Here is a 19,483-nt window from a genome sequence, read left to right as displayed (position 1 = left end):
TAATAAACCTAACCCAATCCCTCAATAAAAAAATTTGTAAATATTTGCCATAAAATTATTCGTGTTAAAACCAGTTTAACGATATTAATATTTAAATAAACGTCCTAACTAATATAGAATATGACACGTGTATACTACAATAGACATTTGCACTCGAAACGCGCTCCGAGTCAAAAATAAAATTGAATAACATAGCTTACCTATATATAATTAGTATACGGCGACATAGTCGTTCACTAGGAGCGGACTTTTATGATTCTTTATTTGTGTATTTTGACCTCAAGCTGTTATTAAATATAATTTATTTTCTAAGACCATAGAACAGACCCTACACCAATTTTGAGGAAATAGCTGATGGGATGAGGATGGACCTTTTCTTTTCAAAATGTATAAATTGTGTTCGCAGCCGCTGTATTAAAGGGAGATCATATATCAAACAACTAAAAAAAAAATCAGTACAATTTGACACAACCATGTGTTAAATAATTTTAATTGTTCCCAATATCATCCTGACTTGACAGCGTCAAATGGCGTCAATATAATCGCACTATAGACAGATGACGTCATTTTCACCACGTTACATACGAAATACGTTACGATCGAAGTTACTATGTAGTTAGATATTTGTGTGTAATTACAAAAAAATATGTATTAAGAAAAAAGAAAAGTAATTCAATTGAGTTTCTTGCCAGTTCTTCTCAATTGGATCTATATACAGAACTGGACGGTAGGGAAAAATTAAAATTATTTATGTAAAAAATTTGACGTTCATAAGCGGCTAAAATGTCGTAAATAAATAAATGATTTTTTAATTAGACAGAAATTACTTCTGTCAACTTATTCAGTTTAGTACAAGCTCTGCTTAGTTTGGGACTAGATTGCATTGCATGTTACAGATTAGAAAAAACACTTCAGGTCAAAACGGGTAATACAAATTAAACAAATAAAGAATCACCGTCCGCTTGGTTTGGTCGTTGCGACGTTACTACAACTGTCGCACGCACCAATACGTTACATTAGTTGTATATCTTTAATAATAAATGCATAATCTCGTCCGCGTGATTCAAGTGTGAGCGAGCACACTGCACCACCATCTCTTTCCATCACTCCATCGCTTTTCCATTCGGACCACTACCAAACAAATTGTATTGAATATCAGAAGTGCGGCACGATGAAAAAACGAGAGAGAATTTCCTTAACTACCTACAAATTGTAGAAAACATTATTATAATATAAAAATTAAATGCTAATATATTTCGTGTAATTGAGAAAATTATACGGTCCTTAATTCAACCTATATCTTTGCTCCAACAGTATCGAATTTGGCGACATCTATTGGAATTTAATAATAAAAAAACTACTTCACATTTCAGTATCTCGTATAACACTTAATCGCAATTAAAATCGCCACATGTCTAATAATTATACACCTAAAATTAATATAATAAGCTATAATAATATAAAGGAATCTCACAGATTTAGAAATCAGATTTTGTGCGGTATTGCATCCCGCGATCTCTCAACAAACGTATAGAGTTCAAAATCATTTAAAGCCATCGCCATCTTGCAGCAGATTATACTAGGACAAAATATACCTAGTTATAAAACAATTAGGGATTGGACAGTCCAAATATGGCAGTTATGGAGCCGACTACCTTCTCCACCACTTATATTTACATACAGACACTACCTTCTATTTTACTATAATATTCATAGTTACTACGTACAACGTCGAATAAGTTTAACGATCATACATTGACATATCCTATTTGTGATGGACTCATTCTGATTAAACGCGTTATCCTACCTCATAGGACCAATATCTAAAGTGCATATTACACTATCTTGTATATTTGTTACATTTAGGGAAGTATGTATCAGTGACCATAGATTATAATTACGGTAAACATGTCCTAATTTCATACCAATTTGTATGTATGAGACAGCGTCGAATCAGAATAAATCTTTCTCATACAATATAGTTGTCGAACTAGCTCCGACCAGTCACCACAACCATACATTACAATCATTACATTCGCACCGATATTCAAAATATAATTATTCCTTGAAAGTACATAACTACTCTATTAAGCGTGCTTTCACTGCCGAAGAATTGTAACGCCATTCTATAAAAAGAAACAAAACAATGTAAAACGAAAAAATTGAATTATTTGAAACTTCAAAAGCAAAATATTAATATATTTTTTATCGAAGATTTATATACATGTTCTATTCCTCAGCTCTACCTGTCTTATTCAACATAACGATCTTAATACTAGGCTATTACCGATAATAAATACACCTTGCTTTTCGGGGTCATTCATGTATGGTTAGGTTTTTAGAACATGTTTAAATCATTCGGAAATATTGAAAGTTTATTGTTATAAAATGCAGACGTTACGGCACTTCGGTAGGGAATGCACATAGAGAATTATGCATTCGTCTTTACTGATATAAATATATCTTCTTGTAATTGCTATGGAAAAATAGACTATAAAGTATAAGTCTATAAAGTGTAATTTTAGTTGCAACGTTTAACGTTTCGTGTTGCCTTGTCAGTTTGCATCAGGGAGTCCTCAGTACTTCAGCAGATCTTCGTCCAGTTCAGTGAGCGCCAGTTTACTGTCTATCACTGGAAAATAAAATTATATATTATAACAACACGAACTTAAAGAGTATATCATAAGAGAGGTATATATATGAGTATGGATGGATGTTTGTTTCCCGTTCGTGCAAAAACTACTGCACGAATTTTGATGAAACTTTACAGTAATGTATCTAATACATTAGAGTAACATATCGGCTATAATTTAGGAAGACATTATGTAAATTAGGCGAAATATAATGATAAATATCTAGTATAATATAAATCTGTTAAGAAACTTATTGTTTCATAAATATTCTAATACTGTTGTACACACCTAGTTTTCACCAGACAAAAAAAAATACTAAAAAATATTAATAAGTAGTGATAGATTTTGTTGTATGTTTATAGTTTATAATTTTACATAGAAACTAAATTACGGATAAGTAAATTAATGAGTTCTGTATTAAGGAATTATTCGAAGAATTAACTACTTTTTCATATATATTACGTAACTAACCCGCTTTTGAGTATCTCTGCACTCTCTAAGGTTAGCATTAAACTCGCCTATTGTACAAAATTCAACAAAATTTTAAATAAATAAATATATATTGTATGTTATGGTTTTGACTTTGATTATTAGACACCAACTTTTGAAACCAAATTTGAAATTTGAAATAGTGATGGTTCGAAAATGCAAACCAAAATTGCTACTTCACAAGTCCCAAGTCATTTGTTTACTGGACCATTACACACAGCGCCATTTGGTCCCAAACTAAGCAGATCTTGTATTATGGATTGTAGATAGTACACAAAAATACTTAAATACGTAAATATACACAATAAATAAACTCTTATCCAATGTAATCATAGTCACGAATACAAATAGACGTATCGTGCGAGAATCGAACCCGCAACTATCTGAAGTAACATAGTGCTAAAGCTCTAGACCACCGGTCGTATTGTTTTGTTAGTGTACACGCATGATCGGCAGTGTGTGAACAGCACAGGAGCAGCACTCATGCAGTGGGGACGTACTCACTTTGGTCCGGGATAGTAGTAGGGCGGGGGTCGCTCGTACTCAGTAGGTCCGTGGTAGCGGGGAGGGCCTTCTTCCCAGTGCCTGTAAATACACACGCGCCACGTGTCACCCGCGCCGCCGTGCACGTGGCCACCGCCCGCACCACGTGCATGGCACTCACGAGAGTTAGTAACAAAACATATCCTATGCAATCAAGCGGTACTGGAGTGTACTGTGAACTCGAATGCAGTCATAGCATGAATTGTTATTCAATACAATTATAGCTGCAGATTATAAATTGATGGGTGTCTTTCTGTTATTATGTTGATTTTCAGTTAATTTACTTCATAATGGAAACTGACAATAAATGACAGTGTGGTAAACTCAATTACCATTCCTTCGTTTTCCTATTTATCACATACAATGGTGGATTAGCAATTTAAAAAAAAAAGTGATATGATAACATAATAACCTGGATAGGGTGGTACTCACTTTGGCGCCATATCATTATATCTGCGCGCGTGGTGTGCGTCGAGAGGCGGCGCCAGCGAGGCGGCCTCCCCCCCCGCGCCGCCGCCGCCCGCTGCCCCCGCGCCCCCCGCGCCGCCCCCTCCCCCGCCCCCGCCGCCCCCCTCGCCCCGGCCCCGCCCGCGCCCGTCGCGCCCGCTCCTCTTCTCTGCCTTGTAGGCGCTGCAACACGCCACCACTCACAAACACGCTCTACTACCAGGCGGAGGACCTACAGATAACTCTGGTAGATACCTTCCCAGGAGTATTAGCCGACTTTAAAATAAAGCATGACTGAGAAGATTCGTCAATAAATTAAGAAGATACAAAATGAATAATGAACGGACTTTTATAGAAAAGAGTTTAAGAAAATTAATTTGCTAATAAACAGCGGAACCGCATTGCAACGCTCTATAAAATACATTCAGACGTATGGAAATAGAAATCACATTTGCATAAGTAGCTCCATTTTAAAACTGCTCTACACATCATCCATTAACTTACCACCTCAATTCTCTGTCACTGAATACTGAACTCTATATACCAGGAATTAGATACTAAATACAATTACTTGAAATTAATATCGCTGCGTTGCATTGCGGCACCTTATCTTAGACCTTTACCTCACATACAATAGAAATTATTATCATAAAAGTAATCATCAAAAAAATGAAGATGGTATTTTGAATTATATAATCAAATATTTAAGATCCTTTATAGCGTGTACATTACAGAATTATCTATCAGCTATCAAATTAAGTATTTTAAACTTGATATCGGCAGTTTTAGATAAGAACAAATTAAAATTATACCAAGTCCCAATAAAGCTTAGATAATGCGCTAAACCCAATAAAAGCGCGCATGCATGCACCGACCAACTAAAACAATTAAACCAAAACCTTAATCCTCTAACAAGCCTAAAGAAAATATTATTAAAATAACGTAAGCCAGTGATTGAATATTTCACGAGGGCCGATTTCCAACATGCCTCTAGCCATGTAATATGTTAAACTACCATAGCTCGAGTTAATAAATTAGACATTATTTAACAGTAATAAATTAGGCTAGTATAATGGTTAATGTAAAATGTTTGGTTAACCAAAACATATTTATTCATGCAGATCTACTACAGACTCATATGATACGTCAAATCTACCGTCAGTTCGGCGTGCGTTCGTACATATTCATTTTGTCCACAACCAGCACCCGTTCACGAATATGAGCTATTGTCAGGCACCTGAACCTGTAGCACTGCGACCTACATAGATCTATTGTGCTCGCCCTTTTTCAAAGTTCGCTACCTAGACCCGTCAGGGACAAGAATTGAAGGATATTCTTAGGAGCGATGGTTTTTATCTCCTCGGGAAAGAGTGTAAACTTTCCAAGGGAGATATTTCGTTTATACATGAGTGGGCTACAATCACATAGGATGTGTAGTGGCGTTTCCTCTTCAGTTTGGCAGAATCTGCAGATTTTTGTCGTGCACAGGCCTAGGTAAGCTATATTCTTGTTCAACTTGTCCTGTGAGGGTCATAGTCATCATGCATATGTTGTTTTTACTCAATAGCAATAGTATATTGGAGTATTTGTTCGAGTAGCCCGATATTAGGGCTTTTGAATGTGTCAATCCTGGCATTTCTTGCCAGTGATTTAGTGCTTCTCGTTTGGCTATTGATTTGAAATGTCCCAGTTTTAGGCAACAATGTTATACTGACTATAACATAACTACTAATTCAAACCTTACTCGTTTAGGAAATATTTCAATCATTTCAATATTATATTCATAATATTTTCTATTAAAACATAATACTAGAACTAAGTACGCTATAACAAAAGAAAGAAACTCCAACCAAAAAATTCCACTCTACAGATATAAAGGTACGGATATATTCACCCAAATACCAAAATTAGACAAATAGTACAATACAAGCAAACGTCAAAGTACTAAATACAATCGTTACCATTACACCAGTGGGTAGTCCTCGTGTGGTAGTAGACACCTGCAGCTGTTAGCCTACTGCCAACTTTCGGCGTACGCTTAACCAATTTTTGGCGGACTTTGGAAGGCAGACATGCACGAGTCAAAGTAACAATTGCGACAATGAATCTATTGGGCTATTTTGAATGATATAGAAAATATTAACTCGTGAGGAATACGTATTTATGTTTGTACATTTGAGTTGAAAAATACATTAGACATTATTTCTCAATTACAAAGCGATATGTTGGACAAATATATATATAGTATATCTTCTAAACAATAGTACGTAACACTAGTATTTAGATCAAGTTATATAGCATTATATTATTTAATATAAAATATATAATACTATAGAGATTGATGGTTTATTTAAATACAAATAATCAGATTTAGATCAGTAAGATTTCAAAAATCATGAGAATTGGACATAAAAATAAAGTAACATGTTTACCTAACTTAAGGTGACAATATAAAAATGACAGTTTCAAAATTAGAAGCTAGAATTGCCTTCTTTTATATAAGTCAATTAAATTAACCACGTCGTCTTAATCATTATCTAAATACTTTTAAAATGATATATAATACTTGTGTGTAAATTTAAAACTTTAAAGGAAAAAATAATTCAAATAAATTTAAAAAACTTTAAATGTACATATGGAATAGTGCCATTTTTCTATTTAACCAACAAAATGTCGTTCTTTAAAATCTGGCATAGTTGAAAAGATATTATTTTTATATTAAAGCAAATAACTAAGGAAATATGTAGTGTTTGTATTTTAATTTGAAACAAATGATTGTGCGAGTTCATAAAAATATTACATATAAGTCCTTATAAGAATCACATGATGCAATAAGGCTGGGGATATACAGACGGTTAGTCGTCAGTTTGTCAGAAAACCGTCCATTTAAAGTGGGCGGGGCCTAGATACCAAATAAGGAAGAAATGTGTTCATCGTGAAAGTTAGTCACATTCTGATAACAACTGACTGTATATCACCAGCCTTATAGGGTATAAATATACACCGAGATACAAGATATAATTTATATATAACTATGTTATACAAGTCTTAAACACTAGTTAGAGATATGTAGAAGGTATATGCTGGATGAGTTTTTTTAACGTGCCGAGAAAAAAGCTATACATATATACGCATATATGTACGCTATATAAAGTATTATATGTAATCAAATTACAATATCAAAAATGTGAATTTTCTCTGACAATACAGTATAAGAGTTTTTAAACAAAAAGGGTGGCACCTACATACAACTTTTTGTTTAAAAAACCTCAATTGGAAAGTACATGACAAAAACTTCGCGATACTGGAACTTTTTTTCGGACTACTCTAATGCTGTTGGCCGTAGCTGGCCTTTACAGCTTCACCGGACGTTATGGGGCGAGTGCAGATGGCACTCCAAACCCGCGGAAGGACTTATGGAGCGGCTGAAGGCCAACTCCTGCCCGACGGATACGACTTTAGTCTGAGGGCACCACTAGGGGTTCGAACCTCGGCTCAGGCCGTCGTAATTTCGATCCCCGTTTGAATTGGACGGGGGATCGATCGGAGGGGCGCCCGGGGGCACCGGTGTGGAGCGCCCGGGCGCGCAGGCGCCCGGTTGAATGCGCGATATTGTGTGTTTGAGGTCGTCGTCTTCGCCGGCGAGGACGGTGTCGTGTGTGTGTGTAAAAGTGTGGTCGGGGTGGAACGGGTGGGCCCGTGGGGAGGTTACCTGCCGTTATGGGGTCGTCGGGGTCAATGGGAACGTGCCTCGGGCGACGTTGTCGCGTATGTCGGAGCGATACTGGAACGTATATCTAAAGCTGCACTAGTAAGCTCCTACCAGATTTGTCTGGGCAGGGAGACAAACACGAGCGGTGAAATGAGTTTTGTCATACATCTTTTCCTTTAAACCAACAACCGGATAACAAGTCCTGAGAACTGCTGAGTTGGACATTGGACACACGGTGGACCCGGCACCTGCTCGACGAATGAAATGATACTTGTATGTTCGTTACTTGTATGCGCTGCGTATGTATATAAAATATATAAAAGCCTGATGCCGATCGAATCCTCCACTACTATGTTATGCGATATTTTTTCGATACGATAAATAAAATCACCACGCATGTTAACCCATTTAAGCGATACTAGAATATGCCACAAGATTGATTTTTTTTTTGGTTCGGATTTTGCTTTTTCAGGGAAAGGGAAAAGGACTCACTCCTATACAGCCATTGTCTTAAGTAGTGTTTTCTTATATTATTTAATTTTTCTTTTGTTTTATTTATCCGTAATGGAAAGGCAAAGAGTCTAAGCCCATACAGCCGTTGTCTTTGGTATAATTTCTGTATTTTTAATTAGTTTGACACTAGATAGAAGCTTTGTCAATTGTGATGAAGTTGACACATTGAAGTAATTAATATAAAAATGTCCTAACACGAATGAGCGATTTTTGATTTACTTTAACATCCAGATTTCGCTGGTTCATTTAAGTCCATAACTCATGTACAGTCTATCGAAACTATTTACTTCCGGTGCTTATTATTTCCAGTGTAAGGGACATATAGTCTTATGATTTCATACAAAATAGAATTATTACATTGTCATTTCCGTAGAAGACGTTGTTAGGCTAAGGAAATATTTACTCTGTATTATTGTAAACATGTACAACATTTATTTGAAAAGAACACGAGCTGAGTTTCGTGTCAGTTCTTCTCATCTCGACATCATTCCGAACTGACGGTAGACTTGACATATCATAAGAGTAAGTAATAGACCTACATGAATAGAGATATTTTGAATTTGAATGGGATTTGAAAGGGTAAGAAAAATACTTATGAAAAGTTAATGCAATCGTGCGAAAGTGATTGCAGTCTTAATAGAATTGCGACATATTGTAATATCCACGATATGCTACGACTAAAATTTATTGATATATTTTTTTTTAACGAATCCTATATTACTTATATGTACACTGTATTTACTTAACCTAACTTTACAGGTATTTATGAAGAACGCTGGCGGTATACACATCAATTCACTTCGGTGCAACTACACAATTACATATACAAAAACATATATTGTGATACTATGCTACTTCATTGTAAAATACAATTTAATTATATATTATTATAAATTGGTATTATCACTTATAGCTAAGAGAACAGGTATACATTCTAAAGCGTTTTATGATTAGGTTTAGTATGGTCAATTTAGACCAGAAACCACAAGTACCAAACTTTTGTGTTTTTTTTGTCAAAAAAAGTTGGCAACCCCAAAAACAAGTAATATTAATAGGGTAGTATATTTTCATTATGGTTTTATGCAATGTTATGGTTTATGCGGATTATTTGAGATTTGTAATCTCAAATTATCTAATACTCTATACATATAAATAAAATTGGAGTGTTTCTTACTACATACATATGAATGTAAATACGGTACATACACCAAAATATTTTTTTTACAATTTTTGTCTGACGTTTGTTCCGGCTTGAAAATTTGTTGAAATGGCTGGACCGATTTTGACGGGACTTCTTTTGGTAGGTAGCTGATGTAATAAGGAGTAACTTAGACTACTTTTATTTTAGAAAAATACAGTTAAATTCCAGCAGCAGTGCAGCCAGTATTATTATAAAAACTGGAATTAATAATAGAATTTTGGCAACAGAATTAATTATTAATTTTAGTGATTAATAATTATTATATACTATAGTGATTATTTCTTTTATAAGAATACTAAATTTATTATTGTTTAATATGTTTAAAATGTTCTAAATAAGTAAAAGGGTATAAGGTTGATCATAATTATATATCAGTCATTTTTCCCTTCGCGTAAAGCGGAGTATTTACACATTATATAAACATACAGAAAATTTTATATTAAATATGTCATTATTAAAGCCGATTGAATTTCTTCATCGCAATTTGATGATATTAATTTAATACTTATGGATTACAAAATTTCAAATTACAACGTTATGTCAATAGCATAAGGTATAATATCAACTTGAATTGTTAGTAATGTGGACTGATGATCTCATTGCTAGCAATGTACCAAGTCAGGTTGACTCCACGAGGTTCTCCCTGGAAACCATCGTGATAAATTCTTGGTGAATTCGTCATGATGGGCTAACTGACTGACTCCTGACCTTATGCTCATCTTATCATCCTCCACTGGTGCCAGCGTATACCGTTAGCGCAGACGGGTGCACCATTCCATTATCATCCATAAAAAAATTATATACCTAATAAATTTAGAATCCTACCTACTTATATTTAATATAAGAGCGTAATTTGGACATTCAACGATCATTGTAAAATCCATACAAACCCCACTACTGTGCTACAGTACGTCGATATCAAAATCACTCAAAAACGCATCCAAATCTTAGTCAAAATGTTATTATATATATATTATAAAATGCTACAGTATGGATATATGTAATTATATGAGATCGAGTATTGTACGATTATAGATATACGTTGGGACAAACATTGGACATACATTTTGGGGCTGGTCAAGTTTTTTTTTATACTACGATGGTCGCAATCGAGCGTACGGTCCATCAGATGGTAAATTACCGTAGCTTATGAACGCGTGAAACATCAGGGGTATCACGTGCGCGTTGCCTACACTTAAGAAACCTGAATGTACCTGTTTCTATGCAATGTATGGCGCTGGCGGGGATCGAGGTGAGGAGGCATCGGTGGTCGCAGTCACAAGTGGCTTCAAGAACGCGCGTCGTCACTCTCTTTATTCGATTAATTTATAAATTCATATTAGCAATACATTATATTTAAACCTACAGTCCGCTTTTATTGAAGATCCCTTAGGGTCTTATACAGTATCCTTCTTGAAAAACCCCATGCTGTCTCGTGGAAAAACCTCGGCAGGAAGTTCATTCCACAATCTAAGTGTATTATTATTATTAAGTATTACGTAAGCAGATATATTACAATTATTTACCCCCCCCCCCCCCCTCCCCTTGTCAGCAACAGTAAGCAAAGCTCTTATCCCCTCTCCCCATGCTTACGTATACATTTTTCAATTAATGTATTGTTTTTTAGCAAATCAATGTGAGGGTTGCCATTCGTGTAAAAAAGTAAATAACTACCGATGACGTAATCATCATCTAGACTCCCCCACCCCCTTGTCATCTAAAATAAACAAAGCAAAGATCCCTCCCATTGTGCGTACATAATACTTGAACAGCCCCATATACCTTGCTGGCTTTCTACCTGCGACATCGACTGCACAAACTCTTATACAGAAACATTTTTTTTTTCGGACTACTCTAATGCTGTTGGCCGCAGCTGGCCTTTACAGCTTCACCGGACGTTAGGGGCGAGTGCAGATGGCACTCCAAATCCGCGGAAGGACTTACATATGGAGCGGCTGAAGGCCAACTCCTGCCTGACGGATACGACTTTAGTCTGAGGGCACCACTAGGGGTTCGAACCTCGGCGCAGGCCGTCGTAATTTCGATCCCCGTTTGTTTTGGACGGGGGATCGATCGGAGGGGACCGTACAGAAATCTCTAACGAGGGTATTTGTAGTCTATATTACTTCGCTTACCTTCTAATGGTTGCGAGTTCGATTCCTCGCACGGTACAAACTTTTGTATTTATGACTATGATTGTTCATCGGTCTGGGTGTTTTCTATGTATATTGTGTAGATAATTATAAAAAATGTCTAGTACCCATAACACAAGCTCTGCTTAGTTTGGGACTAGATGGCGCTGTGTGAATTGTCGTAAAGTATTATTACTGCTTATAAAGTCTTACAAAATAAAAAATAGCTATAATATAACCTATGTTTGTTCTCCTAGTAGTCATTGTTTATTCTTAACAACCCAATAATAAATCTGATAGATAAATAAACATACACTTTTTGTATATAATTATTAGTAGGGATTATCTTCTGTTTATCCCAGTCCAATGTTTGTCCCAGTCGCAAATGTTTGGCGAGGCACAAGCGGTTGTAAATTGGTTTTGGACGTAACGTTATTATCAGAACGAGGTATAAAGTGAACCAGTGTTGATTAGGTTAGCCACACCATGTGTAAACGCTTCGTACTGGTGTATATCACAAGTGCATCCAGCGTGCCTACTACACCCACCACGGTGCGTTTGAATCGTCTCGCCGACCACTTATTATACCATTACTTATGTCATCATCATCATCATCATCACCGCAGCCCGGAAGACGTCCCCTGCTGGACATAGGCCTCCCCCAAAGATCTCCACGACGATCGGTCCTGCGCTGCTCACATCCAATGCCTTCCAGCGATCTTGACCAGATCGTCGGTCCACCTTGCTGGAGGCCTTCCCACTAAGTAAAATACATTACTTATGTATTTTTCTTTTTTTTTAATATCACATAGGTGGGAAATAAGCATACGGCCCATCTGATGATAAACGGTTACCGTAGCCTATGAAACACTAGGGATGTCACGTGCGCGTTGCCTGTGAAATATAGTTTGTTCCTATATCAAACAAACCCACATGTCTTTGGTCCTTCGAGCCGGATTCCTCCTAAACTAATTAAATTATGTATATAATTATGCGTATGTATATTGTCGCCATTTTAATATCAAATTTTAGTTCTAAATATAACATATAAATAATGTAATATCTTTTATCATAATCATAGTAATGAAATTTTATATGTTATTCTGAAAGTGATCGTAGTATGGTGTAGCTAACCTATTCGCCCGGTCGTATCCTAAATTCATCGCGGTAATGCAAGCATAAGCGGAAGTACAGTAACTGTATACCTATTATATTACTTAATAAAACATTACACAGTACATTAAAAACGGTAAGTGATATGAATAAGTTACGAGAATGGACAGCAGACTCGAGGGATGGTCCGTGTTGGCCATGGAAGACAAATCGCGTTGCACGCCGATATAAAAAAATGGCTGCTTAGTGGATTAAAAATTTTAAAACACACTTAAGTTACACTTAAGCCTATTTAACTTGAAAATTCAAATATAAAGAGTACAAGGAGTCAAATATAATACTAGAACATTAAAGATTATCGTGACTAGTTACCGTTACGGTAATGCGTACGCACGAATTCGTTGCGAGTGAACGTTCGTGTTCCCTCGGTTGATCCGTACATATCTTATCGAAATATTAATACACAATAATTCTTATATATACTGACACGATAGTAAGGTACAATTGCGTTTTTTTTATTATTATATAAACGTCAAAACGCAGTTATATCATACTAGTGATGTCAGATACAAAAGTGATTAAACTACAAGTACAAAAGTTGGTCAGAATATCGTCAGTGACTAACTCCTTCAGTGGTGAGAATTGAACTGACTCTATTAAAGTCGGCTACGAGTTCGAAGCCCGTTATACCGAGTTATTATATAGTTAAAAGTAATCCGTAATGCATTAAATAATAATTTCGATGAATTAAAAATTGATATGAAACTGGCCCGTGTCTACTCTGACTCGTGTATGCCGGACTCGTTGTCCTCGTCCTTGACGTCGAGGCGCGTCTTGAGGTCGTCGATGAGCGCGGGCGGCACCAGCTGGCACACCACCTCGGGCCCGTCGCCCGCCAGCAGCAGCCGCGTCCGGGACCGCCCGCCGGACGCGCCGGACGCCCCGGACGCGCCGGACGCGCCGGACGCGCCGGACGCGGGGGACGCTAGCGGCGCAGTCGGCTGCCGGCCGCGCCACTCCGCGATCTTGCCCTCGATGTCGAGCGTGCTGCGCTTCGAACCGCTGCCACGTGGACGGCCACGGTACAAGTTAAACGTTAGCCGCGACCCAAACTAGGTCTCCGCGACCACCAATTCAATGACAAGTGTGACCCGCAGTTAAAGTAACGTTAAAGAAAATAAAAAGAACGAAAATTAATTAAACAGAACGTAAAAGAACCCGCTGCGTCCATGCGGAGCCACGTGCACGCACACGCATCCGTGGCGGACCACTACAACTACACACTAAACACCACACCGTTCCACCTGTGTAAATTGTCTACTAATAAAAATTAAAAACCACATAGTAAAGTATATAACCCAACAGGAGATAAATCCAAAACCGAGTAAGCTGTATAACTCATGCGTGCATTGTAAACTCAGCTTTTACGCGTCGTCGAGTCTCGACGTGTACAGAGTGAATGTTTCAGTACGACAAATCAAATAAAAATGTGATAAATACTAAAGATATTGTTAACATAGATATAGATATCGATAATATAATATAAGTTTAATTACATGTACATTATATTAAATTTTTTTTCCGTTTGTTTTTTATATTGTGTATTGTATTTTTTACGTTGTTGAAAAACACTGAATAAAATATTTTTCTTTCTTTCTTCTTCAATATTACAAAACATTATTACAAATTATTAAACAATACAATATATTATATTATTTTGATACAATTATCGTATCTATATCTAACGGTCACGACTAGTGTTGCCAGGTGTCCCGATTTGCACGGAACGACCCGATTTTCAGGGGTCTGGGGACGCGTCCCGATTTGTCGGGACGTTAAATGTCTGATTAAGACTAGATTAGACAAGACTGATTACTTGTTATGTAACATTAAATACATATTTAATTTAGGTAATTAATATAATACTATACTTGTACTAGTAGTTTAAAACACAATCAATAGAACCCAGACTTAAAAACTCCTTGTTTTTTATTTACTGTCCCGATCTGCAACCCTAAATCACGATTTTTGTCCTCATGCACCGATTTAAAACAAATCGGACCTGGCAACACTACTCCAAACTTCACGTTTTTATACCCTAAATCCCGATTTTTAGACCAGAACAAATTGGATCTGGCAACACTAGTAACGACATTAAAACGAGCACTGGCTACAAACTTTCACTCTGTATTTATATGTTAAAGCTGAGCGTACATTATACATACATATACATAAGGAGGCGCATGCAGCATAGTAGCTAGGGTGGCTAGGCATCTAGGGTGTCCTAAGGGCACTTACTTGGCAAGGGGTACGTTATCGCGGTCCGCGTACGCGTCATACAAATATTCGCTGCAACAGACAACAGACGGTCATCACCATCGCGGGCACACACACACGCACACACACACTCCCGACATCTTATTTATCTTTATTTGATTGTTGGCAACACAAATGCACAAAACACATATTCGAGTTACAAACTTGTTATGTGTATATTTGTTAAGTTCGGCTAAAAAGGACGTGTATCCAGAGCCGTAAAGCATTTTAATAAAAAAAAACACATATTGTAACGACAGATTTAATTTTGTAACTGAGCAGTTGCGCCTTTTCATATTATTTAGGCAGAGTTAAAATATCTCAAACTAAACTCTATTGTTCACAAAAAACACATTTATTACATTTAGAAGGACAAAAATGTCATCAGTATGTAGACTTTTGTTAATATCATAAAAAGGCGAAACCGATCAGTTATGAACAGATTATAATCTGTGGAATAAATGTTTTGTGCGTTTATAACATTGTTAGTAATTTACAATAGCGTATTCTAAGTATTGTAGTCAAAGTATTTCAAATTCGGGAATGTGTTAAGAGGAGCGTCGAATTGAACATTAAAAAATGGACTTCATTTTGGTAGTTGCATATCTGTGGATAACAAAACGAGCTGTGGTCGTCACACGACAATATTCTGGGATATTTGAACATGTAGGATCCGAGTAAAAATACAGAACTGATATCAAGACCAAAGGGGACATAGATATACTATTTTTCTATTTACATTAAATATATAGAGGCAAATATGTACTACATAAATGAGGGACTTCTTACAAGTAATGAAACGATCCTGGTGATATAGAACAACCTAGTAAATCTGAAATGTAGGTGAAGTTTGATTACAATGAGAGATGGAGGTCGATGGATACAAAATGAAAAATAACAGAAACTTTACGAAGTCACTAACAGACATAGCAAATAAAATGATAATCTACAGTATTGGAGTTACATCGATCGGTACGCTGGTGTGGTACGCCGTCGAGTCGTAACAACGGCAAGCAATGTATGCGCTAGCGATGCATGCCTACCTACCTCCTAGTACTTGTAGCTATACAGGGTACAACATCGAATGGTACATCGAGCAATGATGCACCCGCTCGCCACCGTCACACTCCACAATATACAGTATACGATTTGCAGAACTATTTGTTATTGCAGTTTGACTCTTATTTCGACACAGCAAAGTAACAGTTTCGAATGCAGCGTGTGTGGTCACTTCCATTCATCATTAACTCAATTAAATTACAATTTATTATAATTAAATTGAGTTGATGATGAATTATAGATTAATAAGTATTAATGTGTATTTTCGCAAAATTATGACTTTATTTAAGAGTTAATTTTATTAATAATTATTTCTTTTACGACTAAATGTATTTACCAACTGATACGCTATTTTTTCAATTGCATTGCATTCCATAACAAACTGACGACATTGCAAAGTATTTTGCTGTATTGAATAAAAAGTCAAGCTTACATTAAATATATTTGAGAGTATTAAAGCATTACAATGGGACAAGTGAATGCAGTATGTTGAGTGACGGTAGTAGTTCCGGCGAGCGAGTGGTGCACAGAAGCGCCGACGTCGAAGAGCGCGACAGCGCCGTCCCCACACGATATCATTAAGTGTCAAAACTTTATTTTAAATAATACCAAGCGTAGTAAATTTATTGATATTAGTTATTTAGTATTTTTTATAAATTAATTCAAAACATACTATGGAGAAATACATTATTTTTTACGAATAAACGATAAATAACACTTTTAGGTATAATGGAAATATTATTTCATAAATTAATTGTGTTTTCGCACCAAACCGTGTGCAAAAACATTAACAAACCGTATTTGGTAATATTTGACCGTACAAATCCAGTGTTTAGTAGATGAAAAATTTTTAAAGAAATATTTCATTTTTAGTGAAACGTTCGAGCGTGTTCCGTAAAATTAGGAACCAAATCTTTTTCCAGAATTTAGGGCATTTCAAATTTTGAAGTGGCAACCCTAGCTATTGTCACAGAGCGTTACACATGATAAAGGTGGAGACGGAGCGTGGGCAAGACCCCGCGAGCCGCTGCGAGACGTCGCCGAGTGGTGAGTAGTGAGCGGTGAGCGGTGAGTAGTGAGTGGTGAGCGGTGAGTGGTGAGTGGTGACAGTTACCGGACGAGGCGTAGGGTCATCGCCACCACCCGCGCGCCGCGCACATCGGCTCATACTCGCTACTGCCAACAACACCCCACGTTACTCTCCACCCACACTTGCTACCCCACCCCCCTCGCCCGCACCCCCTCCACTCCCCGCGACGTACATTTGGAGTTTCTCAAATCATACAACATATTTCGGACTAATCCATTCATGGAGCGCTAGGCTCATTATTCTACCTAATTAATGACAATGAGTGACCCAACTGAAACATAAAAATCCAACAGAAAATTAAACTAATCATACCGCTCGCCGCTGTCCACTGTTTCTCTCTTTTTCTAGACCGATTTTCACAGATAAACAAAATTAAAAATAGTCACGATCCGATCGTTTAATCGATATTAACTCGGCACCGTTTATATATTTATTGTAATTGATTTTAAATTATATATTTATTATAAAAGCGTATTTTGTTACCCTTTCTATGTTTTTCATATTACAAATCGTATTTAAAACTTCAAAGGGTAGTATATACAACGTAGTTAGTTAAATTCATCACTCACTCGTTTACAACTCATCAATTGTTATCGTAATGTACAGTAAGGCGCAGCGCTATCTCTTCTATGTACCACTCGCTCGTGTCCAAAAACCCAACAAAATAATAAGTATGAATCGAACGAGGGAACGCTGCTCACGTCCTCTCGATGTGATCAGATACAAGGAAGGGCCAGGTCAGTTCTGGTGCATTCTGAAGTAGATATGCAAGGGGCAAACCCATTCGGAGGCAGCGGGATGAGTGTGCAACAAACCCAAATCAGACACATTGACAAACTCATACAAATCAAACTGAATGTTAACACAGCTCTCAAATAAAACAAATTAACAAAAGATAAAACAAAAGAAAATAAGAAATAAACACAACCGTTTGCAGATTTATATCTTATTATTTTTAGATGCAACTATTTTAACCCGTAAATTCGCATGTACGGTAGTATAACTAGAGTAAGTGACAAATTTGTTAATTAAATTGTCACTTTGGCACTTACTAGTAATATATTTATTAAAAATAATAAGTTCAAAATACACTGCAAACAATTTAGATATGAAAATGGTAGGTGAATGAATCTTAATTTATATAATATTGCGTCTGCGTCGCAACGAGCACGCATCTTCGTAACAGGCACGCATGTAAACGTAACAAACACGCATGTCTCCGTAAAGTTGGACTTATATTTGTCTGCTTTGTCGTGACGTCTCGTGTCGTAATGTGATGACTAGTTTTCACATTTATATGGCATGTTTTGTTGCCTCTGACGATTTGATTTGAAGTATCAATACAGCCGTAAGTCTAGGAAAGTGAAACTTCGACGCTTCACAATACAACACTGGCGCATGTACACATGTCTGGCGTGTCATGACGCCCCGGTCTCACACGCTCGTAATCAATCGACATCGTTTCTGATGAGACTCAACAGAATCCATCACAACACATTAGGCATTATTAGTATGAACGTAGACTGGTCCGACGCGTCATGTCACGACACATGGACAAATATGAATCCACCTTCATTGCGTCACAAGCACGCATGTCTCCGTAATATGTGCGACGCAGACGCAATCGCTACGTGCATCCCTAAAGTTACCACACAAATGACGGGTGGGTTCTGGTCTACTGAGATACAGGTCTCGTGTTCAGTTCCCAGTATCATACAGTTACAAATTGCTTACATTTTATATAAGACCTCTATATAACTGTAACTTTAATAAATAAAACAATATGTTTATAATATTTATTTTAAGTTTTTACTCAAGCAATGAAATCGTGATTCAGTTTGAATTTAATTGATCGAAAACAGTTTGTCTATTTCTACCTTTCAATTAAGACGTAGATAGAAATCAAGTCAAAATACAAATAGATAAAGTACCTAGTTCACCACGATGACGATAAAATACAAGTAAACCTGCCTTTTACTATTTTTTTTTACTTCCAAATACAACATTAGCTATTTCACCACTTAAGTAACTTCAGTCGAAGACATTGGTAACGAGTTGTGTTGCCATGTTCAATATTAAACACTGACAGATTAACAAGTGTTTATATGTACCCGCACCGGCTTCGCATGGTTAAACTATATTGTACTATACATAAAAACCTTCCTCTTGAATCACTGGTAAAAACTGTATTAAAATCCGTCACGTAGTTTAAAATATCCAAGCAAACAGATAGAC

The 19,483-nt window shown here is 36.6% G+C and overlaps 1 protein-coding gene across 1 annotated transcript in view; it reads right to left on the bottom strand.

Annotated features, from left to right (window-relative positions):
* Window positions 1-2,457: 2,457 nt before the first annotated feature.
* LOC131846252 (prominin-like protein) overlaps window positions 2,458-19,483 on the bottom strand; it is a 107,156-nt gene continuing 90,130 nt past the window's right edge. Inside the window, exons 18-21 of the mRNA XM_059195513.1 lie at window positions 15,082-15,132; window positions 4,098-4,295; window positions 3,627-3,707; window positions 2,458-2,632 (exon numbers count right to left, since the gene is read on the bottom strand). Coding sequence (XP_059051496.1) covers window positions 2,620-2,632; window positions 3,627-3,707; window positions 4,098-4,295; window positions 15,082-15,132 — 343 coding nt within the window. The 3' untranslated portion in view covers window positions 2,458-2,619. The remainder of the gene's footprint in view (window positions 2,633-3,626; window positions 3,708-4,097; window positions 4,296-15,081; window positions 15,133-19,483) is intronic.

The sequence above is a fragment of the Achroia grisella genome, unplaced genomic scaffold (genome assembly GCF_030625045.1).
Source record: "Achroia grisella isolate CSIRO2021 unplaced genomic scaffold, CSIRO_AGI_Agris_v1 utg509, whole genome shotgun sequence".
In the NCBI taxonomy this organism is placed as follows: domain Eukaryota; kingdom Metazoa; phylum Arthropoda; class Insecta; order Lepidoptera; family Pyralidae; genus Achroia; species Achroia grisella.
This window is presented reverse-complemented; position numbering and strand designations above follow the sequence as displayed.